Source organism: Rhopalosiphum padi, chromosome 3 (assembly GCF_020882245.1).
Source record: "Rhopalosiphum padi isolate XX-2018 chromosome 3, ASM2088224v1, whole genome shotgun sequence".
Lineage (NCBI taxonomy): Eukaryota > Metazoa > Arthropoda > Insecta > Hemiptera > Aphididae > Rhopalosiphum > Rhopalosiphum padi.
This window is the reverse complement of record NC_083599.1, coordinates 12,832,803-12,849,680: the sequence shown is the minus strand read 5'-3', so window position 1 is coordinate 12,849,680 and position 16,878 is coordinate 12,832,803. Positions and strand designations below refer to the sequence as shown.

The window sequence follows — 16,878 nt, the reverse complement described above, 5'->3', positions numbered from 1 at the left end:
ATTATAAATATTTTTCTCATTCGTATTTAGTACGTTTTTAACAACGTTTTAGTATAATAATATGTCGGCTGACCAGTTATCACTATAATACCGCGTGTACTTATTATCATTACCTTTACCGCGATTTTCACATATCAATACGAACTTGTATAAGCGTTTAGTAGAATTCAAAATCACCTTCGTAATAATTTCGAGTTGGAAAGGGGGAGATGACGTGAATTTTGTAATAGTAAAGTATCAAACCACGCCTATCAATTACCTGTTCACCATACGTATTAACGTAAATATACGTACCGTCAATTATCCACGGGAACATGAGTTTGTATATTGTTCACAAAGTAGGCGAATTCGTCATAATCTATCATGTGGTTAGTGAAAATTTGTATCGGATTATACCACTATACCAGGAACTTCCAAAATATTTTAATCACACCCGAGGTTAGGTTTTCATAGAACTTGTAAATTTAATATGCATTTTAGTTTACAATTGCATTTTTATATGTGTGTGACGATCGATTTAGTACACGATTTGACTTATTTAGAAAAAAAGGACTCGTATTTATATTCATTTTGAAAAATGAACAAATTCTTTATAACTGTTTTTCATTTTAGCTATATTAATATACTATGTAACTGTAAAAAAAACGATAAACTTTAGATCATAAAATACAAATTATTATTCTATAACTCTTGCGGTCACTCCGACAGTGATGTTCGATAAACAAAATAGAAACGAGAGTAATTCGAACTTAACGTTTTTTGAACCCGAGTGCAATTCGACCTTATCCCGATTACCGCTTGACGTAGGTATTTCCAAGCAGTGCGTATCGATTGCTTGACGGCAAGACACACCAGACTCTCTATATCTATATCTATATATTATATAGTGCCACGGTATTAGGAATGAAAGGATCGGTAAACATTAGTAATAAGACGTATCCATGATTGTCGATGGCTTTTAGAATTGTACAAATGGTTCATTTAATGGTTATAATAATAAATTATATAACCAGTTGAAAACGGATGCTTCATGAGTTTATTTTTGTAAATACCTAAGTCAACCAGATACATATGTGCGACAATGCGGCCACGTGTGTACCATACCTAAGTACACGTGCGGTCGGTGTCGCCTATCAAATTTACATATTAACTATACCTAGACACGCGGTATATACATTAACTGGTATGTTGACAATAGTGGTGTAGTGAATTTGAAACGGTTCAGAGCAAGTTTAATGTCACACCTACCCGCCTACCCACTCACCTACCTACCTAAAAAAAACAGGTAAAGGCATTTAATGTCATATGCAACTGCGTATCGTAGTTAATGCAGCTAGAACGTTAGTATTAATACTAAATTATTAACAATAGCAACCACTTGTCAGTTGCTTTAAAAAAATTCAGAGCTGTCGTGATGAAAAAGAACGTTTTGTCGTTTTAGCTACTATACCAAATGTCAATGTATATACGTTTTCAACGTTGTAGTACAAAGATTAGTGACGATTCTACTGCGTGTTAACAGCTAGCAATCTTATACTGGTTTATACAACTGACAAACACCTAGATTTTGGGTAGTAAATAAGATGGGAAGAAAGGTAGGTGACCAGTGTCCTCATAATGCGTGTTTTTCACTTGAGTTATCCAAAATCTTAAAAAGTTTAAAAATGTATTTATTTATTACATTAAATGAATATAAGTACGAAAAAAATTTACATTTTGTATTTTTTGTTTACTCTATTTCATAATAAAAGTGTAATCTTGGCATTTTTTATTTTACAATAGCAAAAAAAAAATAATATATTTTTTGACAAATAATTGTATTATATTTAAATACACGTCTATCAATAATAAATAATTTACTTGATTATTACAGTAACCTAAATACTATAATAATAAAAAAAAAATAACAATATCATGCACACTACAAATTATGTTGATATATATATGTACGAAAAAATGTTAAAGTCTTATTTCATGTTTATATAATAAACCCGTAACCTCCGAACAAACATTATAAATCAATGAATTGTTTGACATGACTAATCATCGTAGAAGTTGAACGAAGATGTACTCACTACGAAGAAAAGTTATCTTATCAGGGTCCTTAAATTAACTTATTTTCAAACCAAACAAATTATTTATAATATAGGTAATTAACCTTTTTTTCCATGTTACAATTATTAAGTTGTTGTGTACTATAAATCGTTTATTAACAATAAAAAAAAACTGTAGGCGTTTTCATTTTTAATTATAGTTCAGTAACTAGACTAAAAAAAATATTCTAACTAATAACTTTAAAATTAAGTAAATATATTTTGTACTATAAAAGTTAAATGTATCATAAAAAAAAAACTTTAGATATAATAACTCCAATTACATTTTAACATGTGATTAGATGAAGTTGAATCGCTGTAGGTAATTGTTGCAGCCAATATGTAATTACCCAATGTCAGCGATTGTAGCCACGCAAGATAATTAATTGGATTAGAAAATTAATGATTTTTCGAATGTCTTACTAGAAATTTAATGATAAATTATATAATTAATAAAATTATTTAATAAATTTTAAATTTATTAGACTTACATTAAGCCACCCAAACCAATAGATGAAAAAAAGTCGAAAGAAAATTTTGAGTTGTTATATTTGTCTCCAAAAAAAATTCCTTCAAACGCATATTTCAATGAACTGAAATAATAAATTTTGAATTTTTTTTAAACTTAATTCAATATATATCGCGTAATTTACCAACTGTTCTCTTCTACATAATTTCCTTTAATAAATAGCTTATTCTAATTCTAATTTAAGGATTATGGTAATATATTTTTTTTCATATTATTTGAACCACTACATGGTGGAGGGGTGACCACGATATTATTGCTTCCCTCAAATTAGCAGTACATCCCTTCTATTAGAATCGCTTCCAACAAAATAAACTTCTGCTCAGCATTATTCCCCTTTTAATGTTAAAGACCATATTTTAAAATATTTAGATATTTATGCCATTTGTAGAATTTATTTTGTCAATAGTCCCTTTTTAAAAATTAAAATCACACTTTAATTATTAAACAGATTTTTTTTTTAGTGTTCATGTATAAAAATCAAAACTAAAACGAATTGTTTCTGAATCACGAAACTGTGTACCAGCAGCATAGCCATTGAGGCATTAGGCCATGCCCCCCCCACATTGGCTTATCAACTTAATACAAAACTGAACTGTTATTATTATTAATTGTAGATTATGTTTTTTAGTATTTTGGGTTCCCCCTCCATTTTAAAATCCTGGCTACGCCACTGATATTTACTAATAAATAATGATAATACTTTATAGATATGTGGGCTACAATAATTAAACAATATTTTAATCATTTATAATATAATAATATTATATAAGCATTTTATAATTTGTACAAATTTTCCGAATACTCGTTTAATATGTACTATACAAAAACCAATTAGATATATTAACCTATCTCATTTGAAGCACAACCATTGTTCAGAATTATTATCTTTGGTACATTATTAAGTCGAAGAAATCGAAAAATGATCATTTGACTAATGATTTAGATCTATTTAAATTTTGAAATATAGTAATCATTTAACAATACAAATGTTTGTACCAACATTTCTTAAATGGCATAAAATATCTAAGTAAATAAAAATGCTCTTCAAAATTCCAAAAATCAGTATTTGAATAAATGCTATAAATGAATAAAGGATAAAAGTAAGATAAGCATAATTCAGTTCACCACTATATAGCCGAAAATATAATTATCGAAACAATATTACTTACGGATCCTCTACGCGATACTTCAAATCTTCTTCTCCCATATGTTCGCTTAACTCGTGGAACAAATGCTTGAGAAAATTACCAGTAGAAGCCGTTGTTTCAATTCCATTAAGTCGTATAACTGACAAAACTTTCCAAGAAATTGTATCACTATATAGCAGTTGAGCAAAATATTTTGCAATATTACGTAATTTTATTGTGTCGAAACTGTTGACAATAGCGTAGGTGTCAACAAACAATTTCTCAAACGGTTCAATTAGAAATCTGTTTAGCTGACAAAATATCTAAATGAAACATAATATTATATATATATTATATATATATATATATATATATATTATATTATTATATATATATAAGTAATACGTGAAAAGTTAACAATTCTTTTCGACAATTTTATCTGTATTATTGCATTATATTCTTAATTTCTTTGTATACTTTAATTAAACAGTCCAAATTAAAACAATTGTATTTAACCGATTATAAAATTAGTTAAATATTTTACACAATTGATTTTAAATATTTTTATCTCCAACAAGTAATTTCTAACAATAAAATTCAAAACTCAAACCTATTATATTAAAATTGTATTACAATTGTTAACATAAAATAATAGGATACAAAGTAAGTATAGAAAACAATAATCGATACAAATGCGCACTGAATCTTACTTGTGTTGTATATCCAAGACGCTCATTATATGAATCACGCTCAAAGCAAAGCTCAAAAAGCATAAGGCAAATTTCCATTTCTTGGCCAGGATTCAATTTTATTTTCATTAATTGATAAGCACAATTTTCATACTTAAATGTTGATGAGTCCAGTATCATTTGTACAAATTCTTGTAATGATTTCGAGTTTTTATCTATTTTTGGATTTCCCGAGTGCTTAATCACAAATTTATTTTTCTTCTCTAAAATATAGTAACAGTTTATAGTTTATTATTATGAACTATTATAGTATTTATATATATATATATTATATTATTATAGTTATTAGGTATATAGGTAATTAGCTACTATAGGCTATTAGGTAATTATTATTTATTCATGTATTATGAATTATTATCATTGCAACAAAAATATTATAAATTCTATAACTGCATAGAGTAAAACTTTAATTTAACTAAGAATTAATATATAAGTAGTAAGTACATTAGTTGTACATTTATAAATATAGCGGTTGAGGGTAAATTACTTTTATAAATAAACATTAAATACTTACTATTTCTTTTATTATAGGTTTCAGTATCATACATTAATACGTATTCATCTTTATCATCAGATTCTAGAACTTGTGTACGAAATAATTCATACAGTTCTTCACTATATTCATAATATGGGTCGTAAGAGTAATAGTCTGTAAAAAAAAAAATTAACTTTTAAAAATAAAAACAATTATATTGAAGTGAGTATATGAGGTATTAACGATTAAGAATAAGACTCATACCCAACTCCATGTGTGGATCAATTTGGCTTTCCAAAGAAATATTAAAAGGCGTTCTGAATTTAGTCATCATAGGCTTCTTGAATTTTAATACATTTTTAAGTGAAATAGTTTCCATTATTATTTGTATCATACGTCTAATCTATAATATAATAAGTTATTATATGAAATTACCGTTAGTCATAACACTCATAACTATAACAGACACAAACGATTGTATTAAATAATATTTAAGCCCTTTAGAATAGATTGATATAATCAATTAAAATAACTAAATAATATATTATTCTATATTTCTCTAAATGGTTATACTAAGCACACATTGATAATTATTAATCTATTGAACATCACTATTAATTAAAATCATATAAAATACCATAAACATCTTAACATTAGTTATAAAATAGATTATACGCAATGTTGAATGTATTATATATTTATATTACAATTATATTTTATTAATTGATATTGTTATTATTATTGTAATGAGTCTATGAGACTAATACTGCGAATACAATTTTACTAATCACGTATAAAACATTTCGGAAATTATATAAATGCAGATTCGATGTTTGATTTTTAAGAAATACAAATAACATTTTTTTACACCTCCAATATTGCACTAAAACCCACATTACAAAACAATTATAACTTTAGAAAACCAAAGAAATTAATTTTGCATGTACTTTATATTCGACCGCATTATTAACTGTTATTTAATTTTATGTAAATTTATGTGCTGGAATACAACTAGGCAAGTTTAAGGTATTGTCAAAATTGTCCGCTATAGAAAAGGTCATTTTATATATAGAAATAGCACAAGAACGTAACACAGTTTTTGTAATTCAATTTTGAAACATATACTTACGGGTAAATGAATATTATACAAAGCTGAACGATATAAAAAAAATATATTACGGTGATACTTTTACCTTTTTGCCAGACCGTATGTTGTACGCCGAAGTACTGGGCCCCAAGTTTATAAGGTTTTCGAGTTCCTTTTTATTACTATCACTCATTTTATGTCCACATGTGTTTAGAATCACAAATGCTGCATCAATTGAATCCTGAGTCGGTAACTTGACGAGAAACGATAATAGTTTAACAGCCATAAGCGGTGAAACCTGTATCGATTAATAGAGGTACTTGTTGGTGTGAATATTTTAAAATAATTAGGACAATTTAACACTCACTACTTCGTAAATAATCAAGTATGATATAAATAGAACAGATGTTAAATATTCACATTTTTCTTTTGTTTTGTTTGCGACTTTAAACTGCTGAAGACACCGTACCAAGAGTAACCCACCTACGTCTGGAAACTGAAAGTACCAAAATAAACTTATTGAAAATCCTGTTTGTCGGATAAATTGAAACTACCTACCTCAAGGTAGATAAGAGAAATAAACAAAGCGTAGATGTGAGTTTTATCGGTCGAAGCTAACTGAACAGACATAATGTACTTGCAAAGTAAACCTTTACCACGCATTATATTTAAACGTAAAATCTTTTTTGCGATTTCCCTGGCTTTGTCTTCCGAAGTCACCTGTTGTACTAAATTAGAGATTGACTGCTGTAATATTGTCCAAGAAATTATCTGATATTCGTCACTAAAATAAGCAATAAATAAATAAAAAAAAAACGTATTATTGTTTATTATAAGTTGACAAATAGGTTAGCACCAGTGATGCGATTACAATAAAAATTCATAAATAGGTACCTACTTACATATAGGTTTAATATTATATTATATACTTTATACTAATATAAGAAATAATTAGGGATTATTATTCGTATTCTGTTCTCGCTCTTCAATATATACCTATCACTATAACGCGTACTTTTCTGATGTTAAGAGTTTAATCATTCATTATATTTGAATTAAATGATTAAAGTATAGGTAGGTACATGGAATATATTTATATATGTACAATTATAATTATTATTTTATTATACATATTTGTATTTGTATATAACTGAGTTTTGATAACTGATTATTCTATAAACACGATATAATTGAAACTGTTTACACGGTATGGATTTATTTTTTTAATCAATTAGTTATATACTTCATTTTCTTTTTGTAAAACCACGAAATATATACTAAATGTTTAATTATTTCAGAAAAAAAATCATTATCATTTGTTTCACCTCAAATTATACACAATGATGATATAATATATGATATTTTAGAATAATACAACAATAATAAAATAGTTGCATATACATAACGTCATAAATTAGTGAAATCGATAAGTATAGGTACTACATGGTAATATATTTGTTTTAATGATATAAGTGGCAGAATCAACACGGGAAATAACTTTACTGTTGTTATAAGGCGGTTAAATGAGAACCCCATATTTTTCTAAGTTTTTTTTTTATTAAGTTTATGTCATATTTGTATGTGAATAATTGTAAATGTTACCTCTGTTTGTGAATTATGAACTCTGGAATCGTGGTTAGCTTGCTGTTTCCTTTTTTTCCACCTGTAATATAATATATTATTACCTGTAAGCTGTATATCAAAACATTAACAGTATTGATATATACCAATATATCATGTCTATTTCACAAAATCTATATTTTGTTTTCAAAAAAATAATATATACAATCAAATGTATTTATTTCTAACATTAAAAACGATAATGAATTAGAGCACGACATTTCAATCATTCTTAAAATTGTTACCAAAATACTAACAATACATATTTACACAATAACATCTTTATCGGACACGCCAACACTCAACAAATAAGGACTATAAACTTTGAACCACAGACTTTCGGCGATGTTTTTTGTAATGTATGTGTAAACATCATTATGATTTTGATTACAGGAAAAATAATTTACTGATTTATAGTCTAAATGTGTGAAATATCGGTAAATTAATATCATACGAAGTGTATAGTATATAATGCGGCCAAAATAAACAAATCTATATAAACATTACAATCCCCAATATTATATATGTATCTACTTATTAGGTGTATATGATTTCTAAATAAACAGGTACAACATTTTATACATAAAAACTTATTTTTTTACGAATTCTCATGCAATTGAGTATTTATGTCAATTGTCGTGTAATTAAAACAATATTAGTAATGGCGTTGGAACTTTTTCTGAGTAATTTATTTTATTAACATTTATATTGCTCAATTCAGTATTCAGTGAATTGGAAGCGATAGTTTCTGACTATTTATTACACGCGCGTTAGAGATGATTAAACATGCTCTATATTCAACGTATATAGGTAGGTACCTCATTAATTTTATGATGTGATAGACATTCTTTAGACAAATTCGAATTTTTCATACTTTAATTCAACATTCCTCCTTCTTTGATTTTATCTCTATTCGTCACACCAAGTAAACTGCAAACATTAGAACTTTAGAAATTCTAAATTAAATTTGTTGGTTAACTCGTTTCAGAATGCTTATTCCATCATCGAATTTATCGGTACGTTGGAAATATAAACTACCTATATTATATTGCTTGTGGGCGGTATATTCGAACTTTTCAATATAATTTTGAATTAGAATTATTAATTAAAAATAATTAATAAATACCAAACTATGTACTATTTTCAAGTATTGTGGGATCGCTCAAAAATCCAATAAAAAGATTCAGCTAAATACGTAATTGAAAAATGAAAGTGAAAGAAAAAGTCATACTGGTTAGTATGAAGAGGAAGACATTCCACACTAAACCTGACAAAAAAAATACTTCTGTGCTGATGTAGCTATTATCAAACCAATTTGGACTTATGGCATACAGTTTTGGGGTTGTGCCATCAATTCCAGCATTAAAAGCATTCTACGTTGTCAAAATATGGCCCTTCTTAATTCTTATCATACTCGCAACATACCGGTACGTCAAGAATGAATAAGTAATCGAAATTTAATAATATTATCCGCCCGGGATAAAATCAAAAAGTTTGCTAACAAATACATGTGAAAAAACCATAGAGCTGCACACCAACGCAGCTGCTTAACAACTTCTTAACAACTTGCAAGACATTTTTAAGTCATACAACTTAGTTTAAGTGACTTAGGCTAAGGGTCTATCTCATTAGAAGTATAACCTAAAACACGTGCTTGTACACATATATTTTTATATTATATATATTTTTTTATTTATAGGAATATTGTATAACTAATAACTATTCTATTATATATAATTTATTAACTATCATCATGTAATTGATGTCACTATTATTATATGACTTATATATTGTAAAAAATTAAGAATAAATTAATTTTTATTTTGTGCCGCAACTATAGGAGTCTAACCTATGTTAGAGAAAAAATTATTTTGTTACACAATTATGTACAATATTTATTATTTATTTAATTTCCCAGTGATAATCTTTAAACATTTGTACTAGATATTTTTTTCGTTGAGTTCTGTGTGCTGTCTGTGTAGTAGTACCTATTCTTTCTACTTAACATATTTGGCCCAGTTGATATTTTTTTTCACGTTTGACATGCCTGATGTACATACCAAATGTATAGACTATTACACAGTAATACGATTTAAGTCTACGGAGGTGTGTGTATATAAATATATATAAGACGCTAAGTTTTATATTTTTAGCTAAACGCTGAAGCGCATTATTAGATCTGTCACGTCTTATTCAATGACACGTTACTCTCACATGCAAGCCGTCCCCATTTTCATTCTCCTAACTAAAGATGAAAACAAAAATGACAAAATTAATTTAGTGGATATAATAATGCACCCGTCCTGTTGACAAAATCAGTCAAAATTTAAAATGAAAAAATTTTATTAATTTTTTTAATATATAATTTTTTTTATTCCCTTTGAGATCTCTCAATATGGTTTATACAAATTTAAAAATTTTAATTATTTAACATTTACGCATTACATCCATTGAAAGTATTCCTATTTATAATACTCACGCACCTAATATTTTGCATTTGTGAAACATGAATATCATAGTTATTAAATACTTAATATAATAAATTGTAATTACATAAATAATAAAATAAACAAGTAGGTATTTAAGCTTAGAACTAGATGAGTTTTATGATTTGTTCACATCATAACTGTTATAGCATTGCTAAAGATAGGTAAATTCAAAAAAAAAAAAATATATTTATAGTAATATCTCAGTGTACAAATAATTTTAAAGCAATCCTGTGGGTAACCTAAAGTACGCACAACTCTTTTTTAATGGGAAGAACAAGCGCTCGTCGAGAGTAAAAATATAATGATACAATTTCACGTTAATCGCGATACGACCGTCGATAAATTCAGGACGATTGGGATATTAGTTATTACTATGGACAATAATATGACAAAAGGTATACCATTATTCGGGATTTTTCGAACGGAACGATCGGATTCGATACACTGCCGAGAGATTTGTTCGCCCAAACCGATGGCGCAAAAAAAAAAAATTCGCCTGGTCGTCGGCACCGTGCATCATTGATAATACGGTTTATTATTCCGGTGCGGGATTTAATCGACGATTCGGACCTATGAATTAGATGCTATAATACCTCTGAACAGCGGGGGCAGGAGCTGCAGCGGTCATCGGCAGGACGCGATTCGGGGAAGGAAATGCAGAGGCGCCGCGAACGAGCAGTGTCTTCTGCAGGACGAAACGCGACGAAGAACCCGCGCGGTGGACACAACGAGTTAAGTAAAAAGTCAACAAGACTGTAGGTAGGTATACACTATACACTTACCGGCACGCGGACAGACGCGTCTGATGTGGCGGTAGCGGCCGCGTGCGTTCAAAGGATACGGCGGCGGTGGCGGCAATTCCATCGCTGAAGATTTCGGTTGAGGAGAAGACGACGACGACGACGACGTGGGCTCCGATTGCATGTTGTGGCTGAGGAGACGGCGCGCAATAGGTGTGGACGTCAACGGTGCATTGGCACGAATGATGGCGAGCGAGCGTGTGTCGTCGTCGTCGTCGTCGTCGCCGTAGTCGTCGTCCGCGGCGTGTACACAGCCACCGTTCGCAACGCCTACCCGCCCCCGTGAGCGGAGCGGGTCGCGGGCGCGCCGGCCGTTTATCCTCACTCGGCGGCGGCGGTGGCGGCGGTGGCGGCGACGGCCGACGGTCGTGTTTAGGCTTCGGTTTATGGCGGGAGCGGTGTGGCGGCGGCGGCGGCGGCAGTAATCGCGATCCGTTGTTTTTGGGCGGGTGGAAGGGGATGTTGGAAAACGACACGTGGCATCCGTGACTCATCGTCCCCGTGGCCAATAACCTTGGAAGCGGGCCAACTGAGAATATTATTATTGTTGTTGTTGTTGTTGTTGTTGTTGCTGCTGCTGCTGTTGTTGTTCTTGAAGTGCCTCTGTCGCGGCGCAGAGAGAGTGTCGACCGTCGGGGCAGAGGGAACACATGTGTGCCCCGGTCCGCGCTCTTCAAATATACGCTGCAGCTGCCACCGATCCGGCCCATCACGTGGCCATCTAAACAACGGAGGGGGGGAGGGACGAGGGGGGTACCGTTGCAGCGGCTGAATAACCCGTACGCTGCGGACAGACATTCGTTTTCATTCCAATAATAATCGACACACGTCGCGCGAAGCCGATGAATTATGATTGTTTTTTATTGCGGGTGCTCGACTCCTATGCCGGCCATATAATGATGTTAATAACATTAATAATAATATGACGATAAATACACGACGATCCGCAACGGTCCGCGGTGTCTGGTGCATATATAGATGGGCGGACGGTAGGTGTCCGGCAGAGTCCCGCGGCTATACGGTATAGGTACGCACGCTACATAATATAATGAGCGTATATATGTAAATTCCACCGGTTTGCAGGTAGTCGATTTTAGTGTCGGATTCACAAACGTGTAAATATGGACGATTATAAATGTTGCGTCACGACTGTGTTGTTATCGGTCCAAATCAAAAATTCTAACTGGATCCAAATAGAGATTTATTTACTGATACCATCTGGAAAAGCATTTTATACTTAAAAAACACGTATAGAAGGAAAAAGTAATTAAATTTCAATCTGCACGGGTTTTATAGTTCATTTTTTACTTTTCTTTGTCTCCGTTATACATACCTATTCGCTTTTTTTTTAATAACTAGTAATGATTATACTTGATAACGCGCAATTTTAATTTAAACAATATTGCGTTATATAGTTCAATACAATTTTTTTGCATTTCTTCGGTTTTAACGGATTCGTTTATAAGAAAATAGAAATAATAAAAGTATGGCTTGAACAGTACTCACTCGTCGTTTGGACAGGTACATTTTTTGACCTGCAAAAATATATGATTTTATTGGTACTATAATGTATATTCCATCAATATAATAAAAAAAACCTACATTTAATTTAAGCAATACAAATGATACGATATGACATTGAACGCGTTACCTGTTAGGTAATTAATTTTGACATTAAATTAGAAAAGAACATTATCATTAAAATAAAATTCAGTTTTAATTAAGATTTGTTTTCCATGAGATATTTATTATCTATTTTTTAGAACAATAAACAACTGTGAATTAAGAGGAGATATGATTGAAACTTTTGAAAGAAGAAACCGCCCAGTTATGAATATTGAATATACTGCTTATTTTTAATTTATTTATTGATTAAACATATGAGATTAAAAATATTTAATCGTTCAGTTTCAATTTAAAATAAAAAACAAAATTGGTTAAAAAATAATGGCAGTGAATTAATTAATTACGGCTAAACATTAAAATACCGGTACGGATTTCGATAACGTTTTGGCCGGAGACGCTCTATTCCGTATTATTAAATAAGTGCATGTATACTCCCTATAATATATTATTTTAATGATATATGTCATTTCCTATTCGGTATTCGGTTTGAAACACACGTTTATTTACAATTTTTTTACATTTATATGTGTTTGGGTTGTGTATAGATATTTTGATTTTCTGCCTCTAACCTATTTTAATAATAAGTTTAGTTCAATAGCAGTCCGAAATTATATTACACAATATTTTTGTGGTTTTACTTATACATTATGGGTTTATTCGTATTTTATTATTTATAAAAGTTGATTACTATTGCTTATTGAAATATGGAATTTATTATAATATAGTTAGATGATAATGTAATTGTTCGATTTTCTTCAATGAATTTGCTGTTTTTATTTTATCATTTGGCATGTATACACAATATATATTGTCAACCGTAGGAATTTACGAGAAAGTGATTAGAAAAAAAATAATAAAATAATAAAGCATCAGTGAGAAAAAAAAACTCTGACAGACACCGTTATAATGTTGAATGATGACGGTGGAATGACAAAATATAGACAGTATTCGTTTTTGTTGACTAAAATACCCATTACTACTATGTTCATTGTGTCGAGTTCAATCGACGTCGCGCGATACAAAAGAAGCAAATAATGCGTGTTTATTTTGTCGAAAACGTGCTCCGCGAGAAGAAATTAGGATTTCGATCCTCGATATTCGTATAAAAGGATACGGAATTCGTTTATAGGCCCCCTTTCATATTATTACGTATACACGGTGTGTATTAATTGTGGTATGCGCACTAAACAAGCGTAGGGTCGTCGGCGGATCCAATATTGTGCTCCCTCCCCGAGAGCCTATCGCCGCGCCACGACGATGAAATTTGAAAAAAAAGGGCGATGACGACGACGGCGGCGGCGACGGCGGCGGTCGTTATGGATACAGATGCACCTCTACTCGTCAACTACACAACAGACACGGGTGTCTGGATACCCGAGACTTCTCCATGCCAAAGGATAAATATAGCCACTCCGCATCGCTGCGCCTAAACTCGTACCTCATACGACGAGGATTCGACAACCCCCCTCGGCAAACCTTTAAAATAAAATATATATTTAGAGACGGCAATGTGTAGAGTTCGTACACATGAAAAAGAATAATATATTAATATGTTAATAAGTATATTATGCTCTCTTGCAGTCTCTATTCGGTGAACCGTCGAGATAATATCATCATGGTGCCGGTGAATTATGTCACTTCGTGGCGTGTTAATAACGATTTCTTGCGTAGCGATATGTTACGTTCATCAAAACGTCTTCATTACACGCCGTATAATAATTTAGTACCGAATGGCGGCGAGTAACATCACATACGTCTTGCGCTTTACTTAAGGTTCGTTGTTTTTAATTTATCCTATTAAACCCACGACTTGGAGTAATACTATATTATGTTGTTATTATTACTGTGACTATACTATAGCAAGGTTTCATTTTTTTTTTATGTGAATACAAAAATGTATTTGTACATTTTGTGTGGAGGATCGGAAGAACTACGGTTTCTTTGTAAAAAAAATAAAAATAAAAAACAATTATAATAAACTTTTTTGTTCTATAATATTATAAAAGTATTATTTTTTTTCATAATACATACTAAACAGCATTGTCGCGTCGACATAAGATAAAAAAAAAACAGTTCATTGCGATTATATTCTATGCAAATATGTAATGTCAACGTTTATAATTTTATTGTTTGATGTTGCTTACGAAAGTAATTTTAACAACAGATTAAATTCTTATTGGGTCCAGACCACAAAGCATTATAGTTATTGTTGACGATAAGCTCAAATCGTATAACATTTGAACTTATTATACCGATATTAATATTATTATACATAGTGTACCATTTTAATAAAACATTAATATCATAAAAGTATAAAATTGCATGAATTGTATTAGAATATACATATTTCAAACATTTTATGCCTCTGAAACGTAATGCATTTAATTTGAAATGATAATTACTAATAATTGGTGAATTCCCGCATATTTACTGGGTCTTGATTTTGATGAATTTTTCCATTTTGAAAATGTACATTATTATATTAAAATAATGATTTTTTAAATAATTGGTTAGAAAGTGTAATAGCTATATTGTTGATAAATAATTTTAATAATTATATTACGTAATTTTAACAACAACCGAGTGGCGGTGCGTTGCACCACCCTTCCCACAAACACACTAAATCACCTTTGAACCACAAAAAGATGACTTTGTCAGATAATATTAATCATTCAATAACCGGACTTTGGACGGTACAATATAAAAATTAGCTTACGTGAGTGGTCTCGTAAAAACACAAACAGATATCACGTATAATGGTATGTTTAATTAGGTACATCCGTTATGATAATCATAATAATATATAAGTCTTGTAAAATATAATTGTTCTAACAATCGAATTCATTAGTTTCAGTAAATTAACAGTATTACTAAATGTATTTGAATTATTTGAAGATTATTTTATCTCTGTAATTACGTCATTGAGGCGTAAACTTTAATACATTTGAAAGGACGTAGCCCATTCGGCTCCCGTTTTCCTAAACGACTACTGTTTTACAAAAAGATAAATTCCCAAATGGTTCCCGTCGAAAAATGTTTTACGAACAGGTAAATTCCCAAACGGCTCCGGTTTTTTACAGCACAAATTCCTTCCCACTTCATATAGACTTAGTTCTATCTCAAAAGAGGTGTGGTTAAAAATGTGTTGGTAAACACTAAGTAAATTATAAAAAAGCATATACTATCGTTGAGATATTGTGAATTAAATTTAAAAGTTAAAAAAAAAATGTAAAATATTTCTGTATATATTAAAATATTAAAAAAATCAAAAATTTAAATTATAGATACATTTTTTGGCAAAATTGTGTATATACTTAATAGATAACAAAATTAATAATTATTTTTTTTGATTTTGATAAAAAAAATCGTAAAATTCGTTTAGTAATACTAGAGACTTAGAGGAGCTCAAATTGGTATAACAGTATTACCGCGCGTTTGCAGTTTGTGAATTAACCTATTTGTACATTTTTTTCGACGGGAACCGTTTTTAATTTATCTGTTCTTAAAACCTTTTTAAATGGGAGTCGTTTTAAAATGATCAAAAAATGGACGGGAGCCGTTTGGGGTACGCCGGTTTGAAACACATATTTAATTTTTTTTAATAAATTTTCATTATTATTGAATAAATAGCTATTGACAATTTAAATATTTTTGTCAATTACAAAACCTATGTCAGATTATTGAATAAGTGTCATTAACAACTATAAGACAATAGTATAGTGAGAACAATAGGCAATGATCGAAAAATATAGGTACTGTTATCAAATAATAACGAAAACAATGAAATTACTGTTGAATAATAAATAATAATTGATGTAATATTATAAGAATTATTCGGTAGGTATATTAAAAAAAATCAATCTCGAGTGGATATTAACCGTACCGTCCACCGGATATAGTGTTGGCAACAAGCAATATTTGCTTTATATAGCAATATTGTCGATTCGTGGCATGAAAATGTGCTAATTATACATAATTCTATAGCCTCACAGTTATTACACATTAAAAAATAATCTTCTTATTAATAAAACATACTCGTATACCAATCGACGCTAATGGCATTAATTGTCACTAAATTTGTATGATCATATTAACATATTATACGCCTGTTATTTAGTCAATTACAAATTTCGATAGGACCGTCAAAGTAGGAATACAGTATGGACAATCTTCTAAGTGCAGACCCGGGTAAATGTGTGTGTTACTACGTTACTGGTTGTATCAATATATCATATTATCTTATAGTTAAAGCAGCGTTACTTACTATTTATAAATTGTATTTA

At 30.3% G+C, this 16,878-nt stretch overlaps 1 protein-coding gene and 1 pseudogene across 1 annotated transcript; both read right to left on the bottom strand.

Moving 5' to 3' along the window:
• The window catches only part of LOC132924810 (uncharacterized), a 77,520-nt pseudogene that overhangs the window by 41,973 nt on the left and 18,669 nt on the right, over positions 1–16,878 (bottom strand).
• On the bottom strand, positions 1,849–11,131 carry LOC132926714 (pre-mRNA-splicing factor CWC22 homolog). Its single transcript, XM_060991114.1, has 11 exons — positions 10,952–11,131; positions 7,663–7,723; positions 6,619–6,844; positions 6,428–6,556; positions 6,167–6,358; positions 5,238–5,376; positions 5,013–5,147; positions 4,460–4,701; positions 3,792–4,072; positions 2,585–2,686; positions 1,849–2,515 (listed from the first exon to the last, which is right to left on the bottom strand). Exons 1-11 carry the CDS (start codon positions 11,091–11,093, stop codon positions 2,485–2,487), a joined length of 1,680 nt encoding a protein of 559 aa, XP_060847097.1. The 5' UTR covers positions 11,094–11,131; the 3' UTR covers positions 1,849–2,484.